The 23,679-nt window shown below is 48.5% G+C and overlaps 2 protein-coding genes across 6 annotated transcripts; one reads left to right on the top strand and one right to left on the bottom strand.

The window, feature by feature from the left end:
• Nucleotides 1-2,658: 2,658 nt before the first annotated feature.
• clrn1 (clarin 1) lies at nt 2,659-7,247 on the bottom strand. The gene is made up of 3 exons (XM_063494428.1): nt 5,932-7,247; nt 4,518-4,697; nt 2,659-3,451 (listed from the first exon to the last, which is right to left on the bottom strand). The coding sequence occupies exons 1-3, from the start codon at nt 6,182-6,184 to the stop codon at nt 3,186-3,188; spliced, it is 699 nt and encodes a 232-aa protein (XP_063350498.1). The 5' UTR covers nt 6,185-7,247; the 3' UTR covers nt 2,659-3,185.
• A 577-nt stretch (nt 7,248-7,824) lies between these two features.
• masp1 (MBL associated serine protease 1) lies at nt 7,825-17,510 on the top strand. Of its 5 annotated transcripts, XM_063494396.1 has the most exons (13): nt 7,825-8,035; nt 9,389-9,611; nt 9,710-9,887; nt 10,160-10,291; nt 11,413-11,609; nt 11,685-11,832; nt 11,903-12,021; nt 12,291-12,369; nt 13,420-13,545; nt 13,790-13,864; nt 13,982-14,229; nt 14,340-14,528; nt 16,073-17,510. In XM_063494396.1, exons 1-13 carry the CDS (start codon nt 8,031-8,033, stop codon nt 16,538-16,540), a joined length of 2,187 nt encoding a protein of 728 aa, XP_063350466.1. In that variant the 5' UTR covers nt 7,825-8,030; the 3' UTR covers nt 16,541-17,510. The 5 variants fall into 5 exon arrangements, 4 of the variants coding, with proteins under 4 accessions (XP_063350466.1, XP_063350467.1, XP_063350468.1 ...); XM_063494397.1 differs by lacking the exon at nt 13,790-13,864 and having other exon boundaries at nt 7,826-8,035; XM_063494398.1 differs by lacking the exons at nt 13,420-13,545; nt 13,790-13,864 and having other exon boundaries at nt 7,827-8,035.
• Nucleotides 17,511-23,679: the final 6,169 nt, after the last annotated feature.

The following is a 23,679-nucleotide window of genomic DNA, read 5'->3' as shown; positions in this document are numbered from 1 at the left end:
ACAGAAGAAAAACATGTGGCTTAGATTGCAAGGGGAGGTGTGACATCTGTCACATTGGTCTATAATTGAAGGAAAACTTTTAGATAAACGGGATTTTGAGAAATGGAGTCTGTTTATCACTTTAAACTGTATAAGCTGTAGCACATGGTGTACTTGAACGCATGATGAGATTCACCTCATCCCACCATGATTCAAACAGTTCAACACCTAATTCACGCTCCCAGGCGGTTCTGATTTTACCTGATGAATCAGATTCAGTCGCCATAAGCAGACAATATTTATTTGATAGAGGTGATTTTTGATTAGGCCTAACAAGCAGAAGGTCAACCCACGGTGGGTCAGCAGGGAGAACTGGGAAATCTGGAAACAGTGATGAGACAAGTGAGAAGGAGGTAGGTTACATTTTGAGGATAACTCTGAGAAACTAAGAAGGACATCATCTTTGTAAAGGGCTCTCATGGTTTTTATGCCTCTTTCGTGCCACGTCAAATAGGCGGCGCTGGCAGCAGCAGGGGAAAATAGATGATTCCTTAACAATGGTAACCTGGTAGAGGGGGATATGAATTTAAAATGCGACCTGAACTGAAACCATATCTTAAGTGTAGAGAGCACCACGGGATTTGAAGCAACAGAAGATGTTTTAAGAGGCAGTGATGAGTAGATAAGGGAGGCGGGTGAGAAATATGGAGAAACTGATTGAAGTTTACACCAAATCAGGTTAGGTGAATTTAGCCAGTAGGTCCTGCGGTCTGATGTTTTGGCGGGTGATGGTCTGAGCTGTACTCGGGTCAGGTCTGCTGCTGCAGCGTGAGCTCAGTCAGGTTTCTTTATAAAGATCTGTGTGGATGGCACCAGGGCTGGACTGGGAATCATCTGGCATACTGGTAGGCTGACAGGCCGGCCGTACAAGCACGAGCAGCTGTTTCATTACTCACACTGGACTGCACTACTAACAACTGGTAACATCCAGCAACAACTAGTGACAACCAAGCAACTGGTAACCAACCAACCATTCTTTCCAATCACCCAGTGAGGCAGTCACATGATTTCAGACGACCGTTTATCTTTGGTCACATGACATTCTGAAGAACCACACAGGCTTCGTGTGGACACCTCATTCTTTTTTCTTGTTTCATCAACGAGGCCGTCATGGTCCCTCTCCTCTTCAGGACACAGCATCCATGACCGCCAAACATCAGCCTCAGTCCACCTTAAAAGAGCTCAGAGGAGGTGTTTCTGCATCATCATCAGTCCACCTTTGTGTGTTTGAATTACGGCCCAAGGATTTTCACAGATTTCTATTTGTTTTATTTACACGTCACCACGTCCTGATCTGCAGACCCTCAGTGACCCTCCAACAGTAACGGCAGCTGCACCGTCGGTCACAGGAAGCCTCTCGCTTCTTCTCATAAGAGTAACATCTGCAATCAGCAGCACCCTCTAACTTCAGCAACAAGACCATCATCATCATCGTCACCGTGACCTGCTCTGGCACACACCAAAGTGCACCTACATGTCATTGCTATGTACATATATCAGCGTGATCCTGAATCTTCGGAGCTCTGCTGTCCACTGAGAAGAGGAAAATCGGGAGTATTACCTGTGAATCGGAGCTCGGCGATCCCGCTGTGAGGAAGCGTGTTACCTGCAGCGGTCTGAGTGAGCTGTGTGTCTGAGGCCGGACCGTCTGAGCGGGCTCTTTTTACCTCCCACCGTCTAACTGCCATCCCCAGCATAGGCCAATTAAGCGTGACAGTATCCCCTCGGGCAGGGCGTGCACAGCACTCGGCATTAATTACATCACTCACAGAGCTCATCAGTGTTGCTCTCGCTCCCCGGGCTGTTTCAGGCTTTTCAGCTGATGACGTCTCCGTGTTTGACTCCCTGACGCGTCTGCAGCGTTCACGTCAGGCCACCAGAGGCGCGCTCACGGGTTTCGCAGTCGCACGTGCTCATTAAGCTGCAGCTCTTCGGCCAGCAGTAATCACACCTCCATGTCCTGCTGGACTTCAGGCTGAACATGGTTAAAGTTTAAAGTCCTTCTAAAATAAGGAGATCCAGTTTTCTCCAGCTGAGCTCCCGTCTGCCATCAGCTGGATGAAATCCTGGCCTTTAATTGGCCGGCTGCTGAAGAGGATGCCACCATTAAACACACAGTGGAAACAAGAGTACAACAGACAGTCCAGTCTGCTCTGTCAGCACGTCCAAACACGGAGGGCGGGCTCGGTGTCACTGCAGGGGGCGGGCCTCATCACAGCGCCCTGCAGCACCACCAGCTTCATGGCCCCGCTTTCTGTATTTGGACCAGTAAACATCTGATCGGCCACAGTTAGAGGTCACGTCACAGAAAAAAAACAAAACTCTGGTCTTTTATAATGTAAAGAAATGAAGTCCTACGTTTGTCTCCTCATCAAACCCGTCAAAGGTGAGGAGCTCCGCAGGGAGTGTGACCTCTGACCTCCAGGCTCTGCTCTCTGCTGGTGACCTCTGTCCTCGTCATGTAAAGCCCTCAGAAAGATCTTAGAGCAATGTGAAACGAGTCTGGAGGAGCGACGGACCTGCAGCTGGTCAGAGATCAGTCACAGAGAGCTGCAGGAGCTCTGAACAGAAGAAATCCAGATGTGAAACCACCAAACCAATCAAACCCAGAAACAGACGCTCAGATACAGTTTTATTAGCTCGTGATGGTTTGCACAGAAACACACTTTGTCAATGATTCACTGTCCAAAACCTTCCTCTGCGTTCAACGATCACGTTTCCCACACAACAACACAGCAGAGCCGAGGCGTCGCCTGTCCTCAGAACCAAAGAGCTCGGATCAGGACGGGCTCGGCGCCGGATGCATCGTCATCGTGATCGGTGAAACACAAGAAGCTAAAGGACGAGTGAGCCAGCGAGGACCTAAACATCACAGGTCTGCAAAGAAATGAAGACACAGAGGAGCTCGACAGCGTCATCTACCACAGAGCAACATTTCAAATCTACGAACTGTTCGTGGTTTCAGCGTCAGAGTCACGATCACCGCTGTTACCGAGGGAAACGCCCTCACGCTGGTGAAGAGCGAGGGTTCGGCTTCTTCAGCGTGGGACTGTGAAGGAAAGCCTTCCGACAGAGCTGCAGCGACAGGAAGCGGCGGCTGATGAAGTCTGGCGTTCAGGCCGTTTTCCCGCTGAGCCGTGCTCCTCTCAGTACATGAGGTCGGCCGCCCCGCCGCTCAGCTCCACCTCTTTGTTTTGCTGGAAGGGAAACTGGATTTCCGCCAGTCGGACCAGCAGGGCGTTCAGTCCCTGAAGGAGGAAGATGAGGAAGAAGAGCCAGAAACATCGGTCGTAGCGCTCGGTGTACGTCTGGAAGATGAAATTCCCCTCATTGAAGTTGGCGATCCGCTCGGACAGACGACTGAGCTTTACCTCCGACACAAACAGGACCATGACGAGGCAGCTGCTGACACCTGCAGGAAACACAGACAGGAATATCAGGCTTACCTCTGACCTCTGACCCCATCACCCTTAGACACCTCCTCCACCTCTGAGAAGGCCGGAGGAGATGAACCAGACGCCACAACAGAAGGAGTGATGATGTCATCAGAGGAGCTCAGACGGTGAAAATAAAACGCGTGATGGAGCTCATGGTCACGTGGCTCAGCTGAGCTCAGGTCACATGACTGACAGTCTGTGCATCACTGGTTCGCTACTCCAGGGTTTGGACCAACCATCCAACTGTGAGGAGCACAGGCTCCAACACTGCAGTTCCTCCCCCGTCCAGCGGGGGCAGCAGTGAGTTAGTCCGCTGTGTTAAGATGCTTCAGCCTGATGCATAAGCTGTTTGGTGTCTGTGGATATTGAGCCCTCGTAACACCTGTTTCTACAACACACCTGTATAAACTGTGTTAAGGTTCAAGTTTGCATCGTTAGAGGCGTGGCCTCTGACAGGCGCCGTGGCTGCCTGCTAGGCTTCTGCGGGCTTTCTTTGTGAGTGAAACTGGAGTATTTGTGGGGACGCTGCCCGGCACTAATTGGGGTCTGCGGTTGCAGGCACACAGTGGACGGGCCGATTAAGTGAAATGAACCCGGAGAAGGAGGAAATGAGCGGAGGATCGTTGGGTCTTAATGATCGGCCAGGCCGCCCCCCGCCTGCTTTATCCCTCTCCTGCCCTGGGCTCTGTTATCAGGCTGTTTGTCTGTGTTCCTCTCTGAACTCATTTCAGACCCGGCCATCCATATTTTATATCTCGTTACAGGCTCACAGGGAGCCCGCCACCTGTCCCAGCATGCATTTCAGTGACACTGTCCTTCCTCTGCTCTCCCCCGTCTCTAACAATCTCGCTTTTGGTTGTATTTTAGCGAACAGCTGTTCTTATCTTATCAGCCCTTCTTCAAATGATGACGTATTTGGCTGTGCTGAGGGCGAGCGTGAGGACGGAGGCTGTTATCTTTGAAACACGTTACAGTACAAACAAAAGCTTCCCACTGACTGGCAGGTGAAGCTGCGCTCTGCTGTGAGGGTGTGGTTCTCACAGGTGATGAAGGTCCACAGGTAAAGTCCCACGGGGCCTTGCAGCGTCTCGTAGGGTCTGCCGAAGGCGTTGAAGAAGAAGAAGCCGGTGGCCACAGAGGAGAAGAGCGTCACAACACCACAGAAGAAGATGACGGTGACGTGGAGGCCCGTGGGGATGGCGCTCAGGAGGTCGGGAAAGACTGGAAGACAGCAAGAGACAGACCTGCAGTGAGAGGCGTGTCCGGTCTGCAGCGACCACGGAGGTCACCGAGCCTCGGGACGCACAGCCAGCACTTCCTGTTAGAGCGTCAAACAGCAGGGCGAAGACACGCTGACACAAAACAGACAAGACCGACACAGGAAGTGCAGAGACAGAAACATGAAAAACAGAGAATCAACAGAGCGCCAACGTGACAGAAGATCATCTGTAAACTCACAGAGACAGGAAGTGTGCGAAAAAGACACAAGAAGTGAACATTGTCAGATATTTAATAAGAGAGTAGATTTAAAACCAGAGAACACGAGCTGCTGTTCCACCTCCCCACTAAGTTCAGCTGTAACAGTAACACCCCCACTGCTGCAACACCCACGACGGCTGACAAACGTCCAACAGCGACGCTGACGTGAAACAAAAAGCTCTGCACTGAAGCAGAGACGCAGGTCCTGCAGGGACAGAGCGGCTTTGTCTCTGCTCGCAGATCCCACGCAGTCAGGCGGAAACCTGGTTAGTGCCGCGCGGCCGCTCCCCGGGACCAGGCCCTCAGAGGGAGCTGCTTCCTGTCCCAGCTCTCACAGAGTCACCTGACGAATGTTTATTCACCCGTTTGTAAAAGATTATCTGACAGTGGTTTCACATCTGCAGCTGTATTCATTTAACCTTTAATTCACCTTATTTATGAAGGACGTCTGCTGCTGCTGGCCGTGTGTACGAGCCAATGAGACGAGCTCAGCCTGCGTGACTGTGACGCGTGAACGTCACAGTCACGCAGGCAGAGTTCAGCGTTTGTCTCGGATCCGCATCAGGGTTCAGAAATCATTTTTCTGACACCCCGGTGACAACAGAGCTCCAAAACCCCCAAATCAGACATGTTGATCCTGATCCTGGTCTCGGTCCTGGGTTTTCAGTTTATGGACTTTGAGTTCTGGTTATTATGAAATCTCGTCTGCTTGACTTTGTTTGCACGCCCATCTTTCATTTTTTTCAGTTTGTTGTCCCAATTGAATCACTGTTTTTATTTTCATAGTTTTTAGTTTTTTTCAGCTGAAATATTTTCTGTCACAACAATAATCTGCAGTTACTGCAGATCAATGAACAGGGTTATTGGTTAACCTGCTTATTATTAATGCAGAGTTGTTGATAAAGCCGTGAGCAGACTCGCAGCAGCTCGTGCGTGAATTACTGATCGTGCGCGTGCATCATCGGCGATCACTCACAGGAGAAGCGCGCCGCGCGGCCCCCCAGCCCGCACTGCTTCACGCGCTGTCCGTGGAACAGCCCGTAGCTCAGCTCGCCCACGAACTTGTCCAGCTCGGCCCCGGTGGCGTTGACGAGCTCGGCCCCGGTGCGGCACAGCACTGCCCCGCGGAGCCAGAGCGGCAGGCCGGTGGCCACCGCGGCCGTGAGCGCACAGGAGAGGCCGAGGAGCCCGCACACGGAGAAGAGGAGCTGCTTCTGTCTGCCCGGCATGATGGAGGAGGAGGAGCCGGGGGAGGCCACCACCACAACGGCCCCGCCTCCACCTCCGGGAGGAGGGGGGACCGCGGGAAACGTCAGGTGCCAGCGCACACCTGAGCAGCTGGGTCGCCATGGCAACAAGGGCTCGGTTTACAGCCAGGAGGTTCGAGTTCTCATTAAAGACGAAGCACGAGACTGTGATGCGCGCGCGCAGCAAACTCATCTTTCCTTCACACCTTACTGCTGATCGTGGTCACGTGGGACCTTTTTCAGCTTAAAACCGGCTCTGTGACGCAACACCTAGGTGGACAGGAGGCACAGGAAGTGATGCTGAAATATTCAGATAACATCTGGAATAAGACTGAAACAGAGGCGGGGAACTCCGGGCCTCAGGGCCGGTGTCCTGCAGGTTTCAGGTATCACCCTGGGTCAGCACACCTGAGTCACATGAGCTCATCACCAGGCCTCTGCAGAACTTTTTAATTTAGCCTTTTAAATCAGCTGACACCTCTAAAACCAGGCTGAGGCCTGGAGTTCCTGACCCCTGGTCTAACAGGTAAAACACCTGAGAATGGAAGTGAGTGACTGGAGCAGGAAGCAGGAGATATCACCATCTTTTACATCCAGTCTGTTTTCTTCTATGACACTGTGCTAGCGTCCGCCTCTCTCTACGCAGTGGCCTGCTGGGGGAGCAGATCCACGGACGGGGACAGGAGCAGGATTGACAAACTGGTGCGGAGGTCTAGCTCTGTGCTGGGATGTCCTCTGGAGTCTGTGGAGGTGGTGGGCGACAGGAGGATGTTAGTAGAGCTGACGTCCATCATGAACAACCCACACCACCCTCTGCATGAGTCTGTGAGTGTGCTGAGCAGCTCCTTCAGTCAGAGACTGAAACACCCTCACAGATCAGTCATCCCGACAGCAGTTAGCCTCCTCAATCATGATGTCATGAGTCCCTTGGACATTGTGGACATCCACAGTCACCGCCTCATGGATAATGCACCTTATATGTATGGACGTGTGCATGTATATATATGTATATATATTTGTATATTTAGTGTGTATGGATGTATGTGTATTTGTACGTGTGTGTATGCATGTACATATCTATACTTATGGATTTCTTACATAGTAATAGTAGAAGAATAGCTGAAATGTATTTCTTGCATGTTTCTCTCCATAACACACACTGTGTATGTGTGTACAAAGAACCTCAGTTACTGTGGTATATATTGTATTATCTTATTTATTTTGTATTTCTGGACTTTGTATTCTTCTATCTGTACCTGAGCTGTGGGAACGCGCACATTTCCCCACCGTGGGCTCAATAAAGACTTATCTTATCTTACTTCTTAACAAAGAGGTTTTATTGTGAAAAACCACAGGAAGTGTCTGTACTGTCATTAGTGCTTTTACTGTGAAAAGACATGTGAGGAAAACGCTGAGGGTCTTCAGGTGAGCTCATGATAGGTCACGTGTTTTTCCTTCGTGCCAGAGGCTGATGTACTGCAGTACTGCATGTAAAAGTACTTTGACTGCGCCACTGTTACACAGGTACTTTTACTTTTACAAGTGTACATCTCTTAAATCGGGTCTTTTCTGACTGGACTCTGGCAGCTGCTGCAGTCAGGAAACAGGAAGTTGATTAACTGTGACGTAAAACAGGTAAACACAAATAAACGGACTGAAAAGAGTCACTTTGAGCCCCAGGGGGCGCTGCTGTTCCTCCAGGCCGCTTCGGCATGGCACGTGATGACGTCAGCCTCTCAGTATACGTCACGCCAGGGTGAAGCCCGGGGGTCGGTGTCCGGAGGAGCGCAGAGGAGCGGAGGAGCAGAGAGGAGCTGCCACCTCCAACATGAGGTAAGGAGTTTCGGGGTCACGTGATTGCAGGTTCTTGTAGTCGGTGCTGATCAGGATCGATACTCGGACTCACTGACGGATTCGGTGCAGCAGAACTCCAGGTGATCAGGTGTCGTTAAACGCGCGGGGGCGTGGTCCCGCAGCTCAGCGCTCACGCAGGTGGAGGTGATGAAGAGGGAGGATGCAGGTTTGTGCTCTGTCATCTGATTGGACGACATTTTAGCGCTCAAGTAGTACAAAACAAACGAACACACAAATATTTCCTAAAATGTCGTGTTTGTTTTTAAAATTTCAAATATTGTGTAACAAGAGTAATGTTTTTCCTCACTCTTAACCAGTGTTGGTCAAGTTACTTGAAAAAAGTAACTGGATTACGTTACTGCCCACCTCTGCTCTTCACTAACTGAATCCTTTCATCGAGCGACCAAATAAACACTCAGGTCTGTGCACACACGGGCAGCACTGCTGCTGTCATTGTGTTTGTATGCAACAAACAGCACATAAGTGTGCGCATGAGTTTGTGAGTCTGTCACTGCACTCACACAGCCTCAGCATGTTTGTGCTCTCTGCTCATGTTGGCTTCAGAGTCAGTCATTTTTGGCTTTTTAAAGAACTTATTTTAACAAAAAGTCACTTCAAGGGTCAAAGGTCATTATATTTCTGCCCTTCAAGGTATGGGCAGCAAGTGGCCCCCAGGCCACGGTTTGAGACCCCTGGATTAGGGTGTGACTGTAGTGGCTGCACGCGTCACTGAAACTGAGGAACAGCTGAAGCAAAGCGGTTATAAAATCTGAAACTACGAACTCTGATCTGCCGGGCGTTTCCCTTCCAACATCCAGCGAGCGGCAGATGCCTCGCTAAGGTCAGAGGTCAGGAGAGCGGACAGGCTGCTGATAGGAAGCAGCCTTTCTGGAACCTGACCGACGTCCAATCACATGCTAACCAGCTGTACCAAATAAAGTGTCAGGGGGCCGTGTTTACTGACGGTGCTGGGTGGGAGCAGGCTCTCACTGAGCATGTGCAGTAGGAACAGGCTGGTGTGCGTGTATCAGCATGTTTACTGAAGGATGCGTGTTGGCCTGGTCATGTGACTGGGGTGTGTGAAGGTGACTTAACTTTGGCCAGAAGAGGTGGTTGAGCGGGCCGCACGGCGTGGAGCCACGCAGGGTCACGGGGTCAGGGCTAGCTGTGGGCAGAGCATCAGGACAATCAGTGTTTCCATCGAGCCGTCGCTGTGGTGTTGCCGTGCAGGTGGAGGTGTGGAGCAGCGGGCTTGTTCGGTCTGAGGCCTCTGATGAGGAGGGGGCCGGACCTCTGTGACGTCCTGACGAGTGTCGCTTTGCTTCCTCTCAGACTCGTCCTCATCTCGCTGCTCTTCTCGCTCGGACTCGGTGCTCAGCAGCTGTCGCTGTCGGGGATGTACGGCAGCCTGTGCTCGCCAAACTTCCCGGAGCCGTATCCCCGGGACACGCAGCTTTGCTGGAACATCAGCGTTCCCGACGGCTTCCGGATCAAGCTCTACTTCCACCACTTCGACCTGGAGCCGTCTTACCTGTGCGATTACGACTACGTCAAGGTGAGACACGGCATGCCAGTTTTTGGTGTGTGTGTGTGTGTGTTTGTGTGTTTGCGTGCGCCACAGTGATGTCACAAACTACGGTTCTCTGGCTGCAGGTGGAGGCTGAGGGGGAGGTGCTGGCGCTGTTCTGTGGAAAGGAGCAGACGGACACGGAGGCGGTGCCGGCTCAGCAGGCCCTCACCTCCCCCAGAAACTCCCTCAGCCTCCTCTTCTCCTCCGACTTCTCCGACGAGGAGCGGTTCTCCGGGTTCGTGGCTCACTACAGCGCCGTGGGTAAGAACCAGACCCAGCCCGCCGAGCGGACGGGTTCGGTCTCTCGCCATGACGTCTCCTCTGGAGCCGGAGTCTGGACCTTCGAGTGTTCATCGGAGTTCTGCTCGGCGCTGGTCTGAAGGTGGGACCGAGCAGAACTCTGATGAGCAGCGAGCGAGTGTGCGGACTTCCTGTTTCAGTGCGAATCAGTTTAAGAGGTGACCTGACAAAAAGGCGCAGTTTGTTTCTCATCTGATGCTTGTTTCCTGTCTCCTCTGGCCCCGCCCCTGTAGACGTAGACGAGTGCAGCGAGCGGAGTGACGAGGACGTGCTCTGCGATCATTTCTGCCACAACTACATTGGAGGATACTACTGCTCCTGTCGCTATGGTTACCTGCTGCACTCTGACAACCACACCTGCAGAGGTGAGTGCAGACGTCGGCTCGGGTGTCATAATCCACAGCACCCACAGCTGATCGCTCGCGTTCATCCACAAGTATAGTAGCGTGCTCTGCGGACCCCACATGAACCACGGGTGGGGGTGGGGGAGGAATGTGTGGGTCCTCACGTGTCCTGACAGATCAGCGCTGTGGACCGTGACCTCGCTGTGACTGATAGCGGCGCCTGATTGGTGGTAAATATTTGCGTGTCTCTGTGTGGGGGAGGCGCACTCTGTCCCAGTTCTGCCTGTGCGTGTTCAGGTCTGAGGGTTTGCTAGAGAGCAACGACCTCTCAGTGACCTCTCAGTGACCTCTGACTGATTACAGAACCATTATAACACAACACACTGAGTGTGCAAAAGTCTTGAGTCTCACCTCTTTTCTCTGTATTTTCCTTCCGGTTAGCCACGCCCCTTTAATGTCTCATATTTTTGTGTTTTGATTTTTTTCCCCTCAAACACATAAATAACATCCACAAACATGGATGCAACAAATATGATACAAAACACAGATACACAAATGAGTATTTAATCCACCGTGATCGTGCAGGAACATCTGGAAACATCTGACTATCAGCATGACAACAATCCAAACACACAGCTGTGCATTAAAGCACAGCTGGATAGAAACACACAGGGGAAGCCTGTGAGAGCCGGACGTCAGTGTGGGATCATCCTGACGGAGAAACAGCCAAAGAAGAGCTCTGAGTGTCCTTCAGGAAGCCTGGAGATCCTCAGAGCTGCTCAGAGAACAAATATACAAACTCAGTTTTTGATTGTGTGTGTGTGTGTGTGTGTGTGTGTGTGTGTGTGTGTGTGTGTGTGTGTGTGTGTAAATGCTGTACAGACAGTCATTATTATTATATTTTAACCATATTTATGTCCTGTTCGTAGCTTGTACACTCACTACAGCCAGTACATACTTATAGCATATTCATAACATACCTTCATACCGTGTACATTGTAACATACCCATAATAGATCCATATTTTGTAATATATCGATATTATTGCCAAAGCACTTTCTGGATGGATGCAAACTGCATTTCTGTTGTCTTGTACTTGTGACATGTGCAATCACAATAAAGCTGAATTCTGTTCTGTTCAGTGGAGTGCAGCAGCGATGTGTTCAGGGAACGCTCCGGAGTTCTGAGCAGCATCGACTTCCCTGCTCCGTACCCAAAGAGCTGCGAGTGCTCGTACCGCATCGAGGTGGAGGACGGCTTCAGGCTCCGCCTCCAGTTTGACTCACGCTTTGATGTGGAGGATCACCCTGATGTCAGCTGTCCCTACGACTACATTAAGGTGAAGAAAACACACACACAAACACACACACTCAGGTGATGTGTTGGAGCTGTTAATCAGCTGTTTTCCTGTCAGATTAAAGCAGGAAGTGCTGAGTTCGGTCCGTTCTGCGGCGATCGATCTCCAGGAGTCATTCAGACCGACAGCAACGTGGCCTCCGTCGTGTTCCGCAGCGATAGCTCTGGAGAAAACCTCGGCTGGAGGCTCAGCTACACGGCTACAGGTGAGTCCATGTCCAGGTGCTGCAAACAGACACACAGCTGGGAGTTATAGCTTTTATTGTGTCCTGACAGGAAGTCAATGTCCCGTGCCCGAGACTCCGCCCAACGCCCTGATGAACCCCTTCCAATCAGAATACTTCTTTAAAGACCACATCCTGTTCACCTGTGAGCCTGGATACCACCTGCTGAAGGTAGGGGGCGTGTCACATCAGCTGAGTTCGGTCGAGCCGAACAATGTTTAGTTTGTTTCAAAAACAGCGGCGCTGCGCACGTGAAGGAATGGGCCAGCGCACTGGCGTCCATTTGACAGATCGAACTGTCAAACGGATTGGTCGGTCACGCAGAGCGCAAACGCGGCGTGCGTCTGAGCTAAGCGCCGCAGGTGTAGATCAGCTGTGCGGGTCACATGGTCTGCAGTGATGCTGCTTTTTGCTAACCTGGCTGCGCTGTCTCTGCTCAGGACGGAGGTCACCTGGATCACTATCAGATCGACTGCCGGGCCGACGGATCGTGGAGCGACCGTCCTCCTCCGTGCCACAGTAAGACTGCTCGACCTTTGACCTCTCCAGAGTGTTTGTGTTTCAGTGTCTCCCGTGTTTGAGTCTGGGTTACTGCTGCTGCGACCTGTTTCCTGGAGCACACACGCCACCTGCTGGCTCTCTGCAGACTCTACAGGAGCGTCACATTAGTGCTAGTTAGACTTTCGTTTAGTAAACCTGAAGCTCCGCCTTCTCTGATGCTCTGTTAATACAGTAGTGACCTCACAGCAGCCATGTTATTGGTTGCATGATGTCATTAAAAGGCTCCAACAGCACAAACACGGCCCACGGGTCCAGCTCAGGTGAAGCTAGTAGCTACAGCCACCTGTGTCACCATCCACGTGTCAGTCGCAGAGGCCACGCCCCTAATAATGCAAACAGGTGAGTTACGACTGAGATGTTTATTTTACCACGGGGGGGGGGACTGGCTGACCAGGCCGGTCGTGCTGTGGTAGGCAGGCACCGCCGTGGCGTCCTGCAGGTCAGTTTTGAGGCTGTGCAGGTAAAAGGTGCTGAGAGACGGCTCAGGTCTGCTCACACACTTTCCTCTCGCTCTTGTTTCTCTGCAGACTCCAGGAGGAAGCCGAGCTCTCTGTCCAGCATCCAGACCAATCACAGCCTAGCTTAATGAGCGAGCCAGTCTCATTGGCCGATAAAGATACTTCAGGAGAGAGCAGTGTTGATGTGTCTGTATTTTCCAATAAAACATAAAACCAGAAGCTTCTGTCGTGTGTCTGTGACTCACATTCAGGGATCGCGGCGCTGATGTCACGTGTTTCAGTGTTTCTGTCACACGTGTTTGCACTCTTTGTCTCGTGTTCCTGTGACGCCCCCTTCAGGACACGCTGACTCTTCAGCCTGTCAGGTCTCACGTTATGTTGAGATGAGTTTCAGATTAAAATCACGTCACACTCACGTGTCTGGATCATTGGAACACGTCAGTTCTGATTCGTTGTCGCTGTCGGTCAGCTGTAGTTTGGTTCTGGCTCATTCTTCCTCCTTCCTGCTCAGACTCAAAGCTGATTGGTGTTTTTGTCCCGTCTGTCACAGTGGTGGATTGTGGGAGTCCAAAGATGGTCGACATGGCTGACGTGGTGTTTGGTAACCATGACAACAGCACACTGTTCGGTGCGACCGTTCAGTACGTGTGCAGGGAGGGCGGCGTCCAGCTTAACAGTAAGAGGTCTTCCTGTTTGGTTTCCTTCAGTGGTTACTGTGCAGTGATAGCTCATCCACTGATTATTGATTATTGGCTGAACCTTGCTGTTCCTCGAGCTCTGTGTCTGGTTGTAGTCGGGAAATGTTTTTATTAACTTTTATTATTTTGTTCTCATCTTTGGGCAATTTGCTCCTCATCTGTTTTTAAACATGATGATAAAAAATGGACCTGCTATTGATAACCAGAGGCTACTGTTTGTAGCTTCATACAGGTGTGGCCTGAGTGGAGACTGGGTCGATTCAGAAGGAAGAAGCACAGTACCCACCTGTCTGCCAAGTAACTGCCCGTCTGCCTGTTAACCTGTCTGTCTATTAACCTCACTGTCTGTTAACCTCTCTGCCTGTTCACCTGTCTGCCTGATAACCTGTCTGCCTGATGTCTCTGCGTGTCCAGCCTGTGGCCAGCCGTCCCGCCCTCTCCCCCCTCAGGTGAAGCGGATTGTGGGCGGTCGTAGCGCCGAGCCTGGCTTCTTCCCCTGGCAGGTCCTGCTCAGTGTGGAGGACCTATCCAGAGTCCCAGAGGATCGCTGGTTCGGCTCCGGGGCCCTGCTGTCGGAGTCCTGGGTCCTCACAGCTGCCCACGTCCTGCGGTCCCTGAGGAGGGACACCAGTGTCGTCCCCGTGGCCGCTGACCACGTCAAGGTTTCTCACGTTCTCTCCTATATCTGTGATCAGCTTTGTGTCTCTGGGTCTGCCGAACCGTGGGACGGATGCTTATCGGCTGTAAGTGACCTGCTAGTTCTGTCCTTCAGGTCTTCCTTGGTGTCCATGATGCCAGAGACAAACGTCGGGCCACCAACCTCTCCGTGGACCGGATCTTCCTCCACCCGGACTTCCAACCCAACAACTACAACAACGACATCGCCCTGCTGAGGCTGAGTGAGCGGGTGGAGTTTAACCAGCTCATCCGTCCGGTCTGTCTCCCACTGCCTCACACACAGGTGGGTCACAGCTCCAGCTGAGTCTGCACAAAGCCGTGTTCACTTAGGTGTGATCTCCCAACACAAAGGTCAGAGGTCACAGGGACAGGATCTCTGAGCTGACAGACACAAAGGTTATCAGACCGACATGTTAACAGACAGAATTCAAATCCTTGTAAGACTGAAAATGTAAAACTAATAATAAAAAACTGGAATGACTTGTGATTAGGTGGAGACAGCTTTCCTGAGCTCTACAGGCAGGAAGACCCGGTTAAGGCCTCCTTACCTGTACAGGTGTGTGTGAGTCTGCCAGAGTGTGCTTGGCAAAGTCACGGTAAAAACAAAGCACCCTAAGGTTTTATGTATGGTGCTTAGCAGCAGTGCATGAAGGTGAAGCCAAACCTCACCTATGCTGAGCTTCCTCCAAAGGTCAGCTGGTCCACTCATTAAAGACGGGGGGGAGGAGCTACTCCTCGACACTGAAAGTCCCTGATTGGGACGGCTCCTGGTGAGGTGTTTTGGGCATTTCCTAACAGGAAGCCCCGGAGCAGATCCAGGAAATGCTGAGAGATTTTCTGGCTGGCTTGGGATCGCCTGAGGATGTGGGCACCTTGCAGTCAGCGAGTGGGCGTGAACTCGTCTGTATACCGATATATGCTAGAGACAGCATGAGGCCGTCTCTCCCACAGCTAAACTGGGTCATCAGCAAATCTCCAACAGAACGGCTGGAGCAGAAAAGAGTGGAGCTGCTGCAATGGTCCAAAGTCCAGAGCTCAGACACCTGTGCATAAATTAAAGCTGCAAACCTAAATGAGCCGAAGCAGCGGTGAAGATAAGATAAGATACCTTTACTAGTCCCACAAGGGGAAATTTCATGTTAAGAGTGGGCCCAAACTCCTCCACACAGAAAGGAGGAGGAGGAGGAGGAGCTATGAGCTGCTAACCTCTGCATGTTGACACAGGCTCAGCTTTCATTTGAATAATTTTAGAACCTGAGAGAAAAAGATTATTTTTATGTCCTGATATGTAAAACCTTTTTCACATGACTGCAAAGGTCTTCGGTGAGACGGTGAGTGTGAGGCTCCTCGTGGACGCCATCATGTCAGTTCTAAAACTTGCAGCGAGGGTTGGTGTGATGACAGTACAAGTTCAAAAAGTTTTGAAACCACAGTGAAGTCCACTGACACGATCCAGGCTTGACGACCGATAAATCTGCAGGGGAAGAATGCTTTGGGTGGGTGTGCTGCAGAACCAAGCATTTCTACATATTTATCCTCCAAAGCTGCAGCAGGTGGCCTCCAGATGTTATCAGAAGCAGAGGTGTAGCTCAGTGGGAGCATGCTCCTGTTCAGCACCGTCTCAGAGACACGTCTGCTTTGGGCTGAATGTGGACACGTTCGCTTTATTTCCAATATTTTTGAATCACGTGTTTCTTTATGTTTTTATTTTTACTGGTGATGTCATCACCTGTTTGAGGGCAGTGAGATCAGATCGACTAAAATAACCATGTAAATATTTTACTGATCTGTCTGCTGGTTGACCCCTGACCTCTCTCTTTACCCCAGGATGACCCACCAGCACCTCTCCCCAACTCTCTGGGTGTAGTTGCTGGTTGGGGAATCTCCAACCCCAACGCCTCTACTTCTTCCTCCCCCTCATCCACTCTGACCTTTGACTCTGTGTCGGACGCCGACCTCGAGATGACCTCTGACCTCCTGCAGTATGTGAAGCTGCCGGTGGTCTCCCAGGCCGAGTGTGAGGCGAGCTACGCCTCGCGCTCCGTCAGCTACAACATCACTGACAACATGTTCTGTGCCGGCTTCTTCGAGGGGGGGCGGGACACCTGCCTGGGGGACAGCGGGGGTGCGTTTGTAATGGAGGACGAGGTCAGCCGGAGGTGGGCGGTGTTTGGGTTGGTGTCCTGGGGCGGACCGGAGGAGTGCGGGAGTCTGAGAGTGTATGGAGTCTACACCCGCGTGGCCAAATATGTGGAGTGGATACAGAGTCACCTTCACGCTGCCCCCTGGTGGTGATGCTGGTTTTTTTTAACACTTTATTTTTATTGGTAGTTTTGTATATTTTTTACTAAACATTCAGACCCTTAACAAGTACAGAGCATCTAGGCTAGCAGAAAAGCATTAAAAAAGACAAAAAAAAGACGTCCATTTATGGTTCAATCAAATCCAACAGGTGAATTACAGCAATGATACATTTGGTACCAGAATTTATAATATTTTTCCATTCAAGTAAAGATCCCATTTTTTCCAGTAGCAAGTCTTAGTGAAAAAGTCAGTCTCTCCATTGTGTAAATGTCCTTGATAGCGCTTGTCCAGTCCAAAAATGACGGTGGATCCACGTTTAGCCATTTGCGAGTTATGGCTTTCTTTGCGCCAGCCAATAGTATTAATAAAAGATATTTGTCCGATTTCCTCAGTCCTTGAGACAAATCACACAGATAAAACACAGTGAAATCAGGGGCCAAGTTCAAGCCCATCATGGTATTGATTTCTGTAATCACTACTAGCCAGTAGGGGACAATCTCTCCCCTACATTCCCAAAACATATGAAAATGTCCTGCAGATACACATCCACAGTTCCTCCAACACCGAGCCTTGTTGGGGTCTTTTAATTTGTTTACTCTTAGCATTAGGCGTGACAAAAAAACGCACCGTGTTTTTCCCTCCATAGACCTGAGCTCGAGGTCATTACCACTGGGCCATAGAGTATATGGTATATTGAGTATATTAATATTGAACCAGTTGTCGTCATGTATTATTATTTCAGCCTCTTTTTCCCATCTAGCTTTGATGTACGCTGTGTCATTATTCCTACATGTTAGTAAACATTTGTATAATCTGGATATCTGTTTCTTTGGTGCATTCCCCTTACAAGAGTGAAGGAAGATCCAAGCCCGTTTCCTCCTCTTCTAGGAATTTTATGTTTCTGTCTGTGCCTCAGCTGGAGGTATCTAAAGAAATCCTGTCTTTCCAAATAAAATCTTCTCTGGAGTTGCTGGTAGTCTTTTAGTACATTTTTATCTGTAATCTTCCAGTAGCCTGTTATACCCTTATGTGACCACTGTATAAATCTCTTATCCATGTTTGCAGGTCCAGAATCCGAATCGTAAGCAGGCCATCGTAAAGTCCGGGCACTTTTTCAGTTTTCTCATATTCGAGTATCCTATGCCATATCTCTATGGGCACTTTCATTAGTGCCGGGAGCAGGTCTGCATCTATATGTCTTTTAATAAGTGGTTGATCTCCAAGCAGTGATTGAAGCGGTGTCTCACAGTAGGATTGATCCATCTCCTTCCATTTAGCCTCACACATTGGATCACACCACCCAATCATCACTCGTAACTGTGCAGCCCTGTAATAGTCCTCAAGACACGGCAGAGCGAATCCACCTTTGTCCATTTGCAATTTTATTCTTGGTTTTTGTTTGGCCCAAATAAAATTAGAGATCATCCTATTCCAATCGTTAAATTGCTTGGAGGGTACTTGTATAGGCAACGCCTGGAACGAATAGAGAAGCTTTGGCAAAAGATTCATTTTTATTATATCTATCCGATTGTGCATATTCATTGGCAACAATGACCAGCGCTGTAGGTCTGGCTTAGTTTCTGATGTCAGTGGGACATAATTGCATTCTTAGAGGTGGGATAAATCCGTGGGTATATGGATTCCTAGATGTTTTATAGAGGTGTTTCTCCAGTTAAACTTGGCTATCGTTTGAATGTCTTGTGATGGGCGGTAATTATATAAGATAATCTGAGTTTTCTGTAAATTTAATAATATCAATGAAAGAAGATTAGGCAGACTGATTTCAGGGTTAGTTAGCGCTATGAGAACATCGTCAGCATACAGACCAACTTTATACATTATATCATTAATTATTACACCTCTAATGTCTTTAGATTCCCTGATAGCTTGCGCCAGAGGCTCAATGAATAGCGCAAAGAGAGTGGGACTGAGAGGGCAGCCCTGGCGGCAGCCTCTCTCTAGTTGTAGTGTATCTGTTAAATCACCATTCATTTTAATCCTGGCAGTGGGCGAGTCGTATAGAGACTGTAAGCACCTGATGATTTGGCTGTTAAAACCAAATAAAGATAATTCCAGCAGACAGAGTCAAACGCCTTATCGGCATCAAGACTGACAGCTACTGATTCGATATTTTTCATTTTGTTTACTAGATGGCGAGCCCGCCTCACATTATCGTGAGTTTGCCTGTTTCAAACAAAGCCTGTGTGATCTGTGTCCGTTAGTTCCGAAGTTATAAATTCCAACCGTTTAGCTAATATTGTTGCAAATATCCTGTAGTCGATATTCAAGACTGATACGGGTCTGTAGGAACCACATTCTGTTTTATTTTTAGCCGGTTTGGGAATTACTGAAATAACTGCTCGTTTCCAGGGTGGTGGTATCTGTGTGAGGAATAATACACATTTTTAAACCCCATTTTACACAGTTTTATGTGCTCTGTGACAGAAAGTTGTATCTTGTTTTTCTCGTTTCATTTTAGCAAGAGCTTTGTTTCTTTTAATGGGGTTATGTAAACCATTAACATTAAGTGTAACTACCTTATATTGTTGTCTTCTCTCCATCAGCAAAAGGAAAATACACAATACCTGTAAACCTCATACCTGAACAAATAACATCTATGACTTCCAATTATGAAGTGTACGTCCCAGAGAGCCCCTCGTAGTGCTGCTTGGTGATCTCCGCTCATCATAGCAGCGCTCTTGGAGAAAGCCAGTAACATCCCATAACTGCGGTCAAACCTATTACTCTTATTTTTTTTATTTTTTTTTAAACAATGATTTATTGATTTTTTTTTGGAACAACACAAACAGCAACAAATCAGCAGAGCCAAATACAAATAAGAAAAAGAGAAAAACAAATACAGGTACATGAGTTACAGATGTACGTCTGGGTCAAAATATGTGCAGCGTTTCACGTTTGAAGTCAAGGGAAGGAAAAAAAAAGTGTGGGGGGGGAGGAAAAAAAGGGAATACAGACATTAATTATTGTGTTTAAAAAAAAACAAATGTGATCCCCTTTATCTAATAGCACAGCAAGGTCACGAGGTAGGTGATCAAGCAAAGGCCGCCATAATTGCCCTTTATGATGGCACTAAGGCGCTCCATTGGCAGCATCTTGAACATTTCTCTGTACCATTGTGTAACAGTGGGGGCTGTCTCTGATCCACTGAAACACACACATCACCTCGCTAAATGTAAAAGTTTACCTAACAAAAGCATCTGTACAGAAGACAGAGAGAGCCCTTCTATAGACGGACCCAGAACGAACAGCACAGGGTTCAGTGGGATCGTCTGCTGAAAGACTGAGCGAAGCTCTGTAGCAATATTTTTCCAAAATCTAGTAATTAAAGGACATGGCCATATGCAATGGTAGTAGGTCCCCACATCCGTATTGCACTTTACACAAAGAGGAGAAATCTGAGGATGAATTTTATTCAGAAACTCTGGCGTACGCTGCAGTCTATGTACGATTCTGTAACGGCTTTCCTGGAGTCGGTTACAGGAAAACAATTTCTTGGCAGATCTAAAAGTTTGGAACCATGCTTCTGCACTAAGCTGAACTTCGAGGTCGGTTTCCCACCGAACCCTGGCCTTATCAGTGGTTACAACATTCAAAGACAGTAGCTTCCCATAACAAAGAGAGATAAATTTCTTTTTTTGATTATTTCCTCATTAAATTTAAGAAGAAAGCTTTCAATAGGATTCAAAACAGGTTGATTGGCTGGAAATTTAAGGGAATTTACAAAATGCCTTACCTGCAGGAACCCAAAGAAGTGTTTCTGTGGTAAATTATATTTAATCTGAATTTGATTAAAGGCCATAAAACTACCCCTTTCAAACAGATCGCAAATAAATCTTATATTTTTAGAACGCCAATCATCAAATATACAAATGCCAATACCTTTAAGCTTTATTCCTAATTAGAGGCTGCAGTGCACTAGAGAAACCTCTTCTTCTGACGTGGGCAGCAATATTATGCCAAACCTTAAGTGCAGACATCAAAATGAAATGATTTCTGACACCAAGAGGAAGGTCAGCCAGATCAATAGATAAAAGACTAAGAGGCGAAAGAGGGTCACAGCACCAAGTATCTACTGGTGGCTCGCCTGGGTATAGAAAGGATTGTAACCACCCTGAGATTATTTGTGCATGGCAAGCCCAGTAATAATATAAAAGGTTAGGAAGTGCCTGCCCCCCCTCATCTGTAGGTAGTTGTAAAATCTGTATCTTTAGTCTAGATTTCTTCCCATGCCATATACATTTAGAAAGATATCCCTCAATCTCTGAGAATGTTTTTCTGTTGATCCTGAGAGGCAACATTTGTATGGGACATAATATTCTGGGTAAAACATTCATTTTGATTAAACTTATTCTACCCATCCAAGATGGGGGGGGTCAAACCACCTATTGAGGTCATTCTTGATTGAGGCCACAATTGGTTTAAAGTTCAACTTGTACAACTCTGTTGTGTCTGCGGACACTCTGATACCTAAATATGTAAAACCTGTGGTCGACCACCTGAAAGGAAAATTAGGAGGAGTGTCCCACCTCCCCCCATCACCCAGTGGCAAAGCTTCAGATTTATCATAATTTATTTTATACCCTGAAAAAAGGCCAAATTGATTAATGATATGTGTCAGTGCAGGAATAGATGTTTCCGGCTTAGTGACAAAGAGCAACACGTCATCCGCGTAAAGGGAAATTCTGTATTCAGTGTTCAACAAGGTCACCCACAGATCTCAGGGTCAGTTCTTACAGCCTCTGCCAGTGGCTCCAATGCAAGTGCAAACAGTAGAGGAGAAAGGGGGCGTCCCTGACGCGTTCCTCTACCCAGTGGGAAACATCTGAGATCGAGCCGTTAACCAATACCCTTGCAGCTGGGGCCCCATACAACAGTTTGATCCACTTGACAAATTCAGATCCCAAACCGAATCTGTCCAAAACATCAAATAGACACTCCCACTCCACCCGATCAAACGCTTTCTCAGCATCCAATGAAATTGCAAGAGCCCTATAATTGGTGTTCTGAGAGGACTGCACAACATTTATGAGTCGGCGTACATTGGAGCGGGAGTATCTATTCCTGACAAAACCCGTTTGGTCAGGCTTTATCAGAACTGGCAGAACCTCCTCCAATCATCTAGATAAAACTTTGGACAGAATCTTGCACCGAGTAAACTTACAGGTCTGTAAGATGTACACAGATCTGCAGGTTTATCCTTCTTTAAGATCAGGGATATGTGGGCAAGGTTTAAGGTGGGTGGAAGTGCGCCCCTCTCAAGAGATTCTACATACATGTTTAATAAAGGACCCACCATGTGTTTGGCCATGTTTTTGTAAAACTCTGGCCCAAACCCATCAGGGCCTGGAGCTCTTCCACTCTGTAAGGATTTGATTGCATCTAAGATTTCCTGCGCCCTAATAGGACTGCAAAGATCTAATCGACTTTCCTCTGATAGTATTGGGACATTAACATTATCAAGAAACAATCTCCTAGCGTCTACAGTATTTTGACACAGGGGAATATAAGTCCTGATAGAACTCTTTCATTATTTTGCTGGTAAGTTTAGCCTCGAATTGTAAAACACCTTTCTTATCTTTTAGAGAGGGTATTGCATAAGAGCCCTTTTTCCCTGGGCAAGTCGGGCAAGTAAGCGTCCAGGTTTGTTGCCCAATTCAAATAATCTATGCTTTGCATAGAATATTGCAGTTTCTGCTTTCTGAGTTAGTAGCTGGTCCAGGGCTGATCTGGCTGCATCCAGTTTTTTAAGCACAGAAACAGACGAGGATTTCTTAAACTCCCTCTCCAAGTTATAATGTCGCGTTCAAGTACTAACTGTTTGGCTAAGGTGCTCTTCTTTTTCGCTGAGGTGAAAGAGATAATAGAGCCCCTGAGAAATGCCTTACCCGCCTCCCATAGAGTAGAAGCACTAACCCCCGGTAAGTCATTTGTAGAAAGAAAAAGTTCCCACTGATCTTCTAAATATTTTACAAATTCAGGGTCACTAAGGAGAGCTGGGTTTAGCCACCAGTGTCTAGACAAAGGATCATAATAAGGTGGTAATAACTCCATTGAGACTGATGAGTGGTCTGAGAGAGCGCATGTGCTGATCAAACAACCCCGAGTTCTGTCAAGGATCTAGAAACAAACATGTAATCAATTCTGGAAAAAGAAAAATGGGGGCGTGAGAAAAAAGTAAAGTCTTTCACATGTGGATTACAAACTCTGCAGGCATCAAAAAGACCAAGATCTGAGCAGTAGAGCAGCAGAGTTGCTCCACAACTCCAGATTATTAAGCTGGAGTTGTGGAGCTTAATAATCACCGGCCTGGGGTGAGCACCCCGCGGGCCGAGGCCCCGGTGTGCACGGTCACTTTTAATGCAGGCTTTACCCGTGGAGCTGTTCCCCAGCCAGGCTTCAACAAACTGAATAGGACTCTCACCCTCCGCGCCTCCTTTCAGATTAATAATGCGGATGTTGTCGCGCCTGCTGAGGTTCTCTAAATCATCCAAGCTTTTTGCCATGATCTTAATCTTCTCAGCTTCAGCAAGTCTTCCCGCGAGGTCAGTCACCCCGTCTTCCTCATCTGAGATTCTCTGCTCTGCCTCCGTGACGTGTTTGGAGACGTTTTCCAGCGAGGATGAAATTTTCTCCAGTGTCCCAGACAGTGTAGACAGTTTTTGGTCAATTACCTGAGTGATGCTATTAGTCACCTCACAGATGAGAGCTGCGGTGTCCACCGGGGGCGAGGGCTGGTCGCCCACTGCTACTAGCATGTCAGTTTGGCTAGCACTGTTCGTCATGGCGGCCGTCGTCTTTCGAGTTTGTATCTTTGTCTGTTTCGACATTTCTTGTCGTCCAAAAAGCGTATTTAGGGCTATTGTGTATTCCCAAAACTCTCAGTCAGTAGTTTAGATAAAAATATAGACAGTAGCGCATTACACTGTAATAAATACAGGTGGGGGCGGGAGCACAGTGAAAGCACGTCTTCTAGCCAACCATCTTCACCGGAAGTCCCATAACTCTGGTTTTACGTGGCCGATCAACACAATTTAAAAACTGGTAAAGTCCACACTTTTTCCGTCAGTTGTTCCGTCTGTCCTGCTCACATCTCCAATGGTTGTACAAGT

The sequence above is a fragment of the Pelmatolapia mariae genome, linkage group LG14, assembly GCF_036321145.2.
Source record: "Pelmatolapia mariae isolate MD_Pm_ZW linkage group LG14, Pm_UMD_F_2, whole genome shotgun sequence".
Taxonomy (NCBI): domain Eukaryota; kingdom Metazoa; phylum Chordata; class Actinopteri; order Cichliformes; family Cichlidae; genus Pelmatolapia; species Pelmatolapia mariae.
Note: the sequence above shows the minus strand (reverse complement) of the source record. Positions and strands in the feature narration are given on the sequence as shown.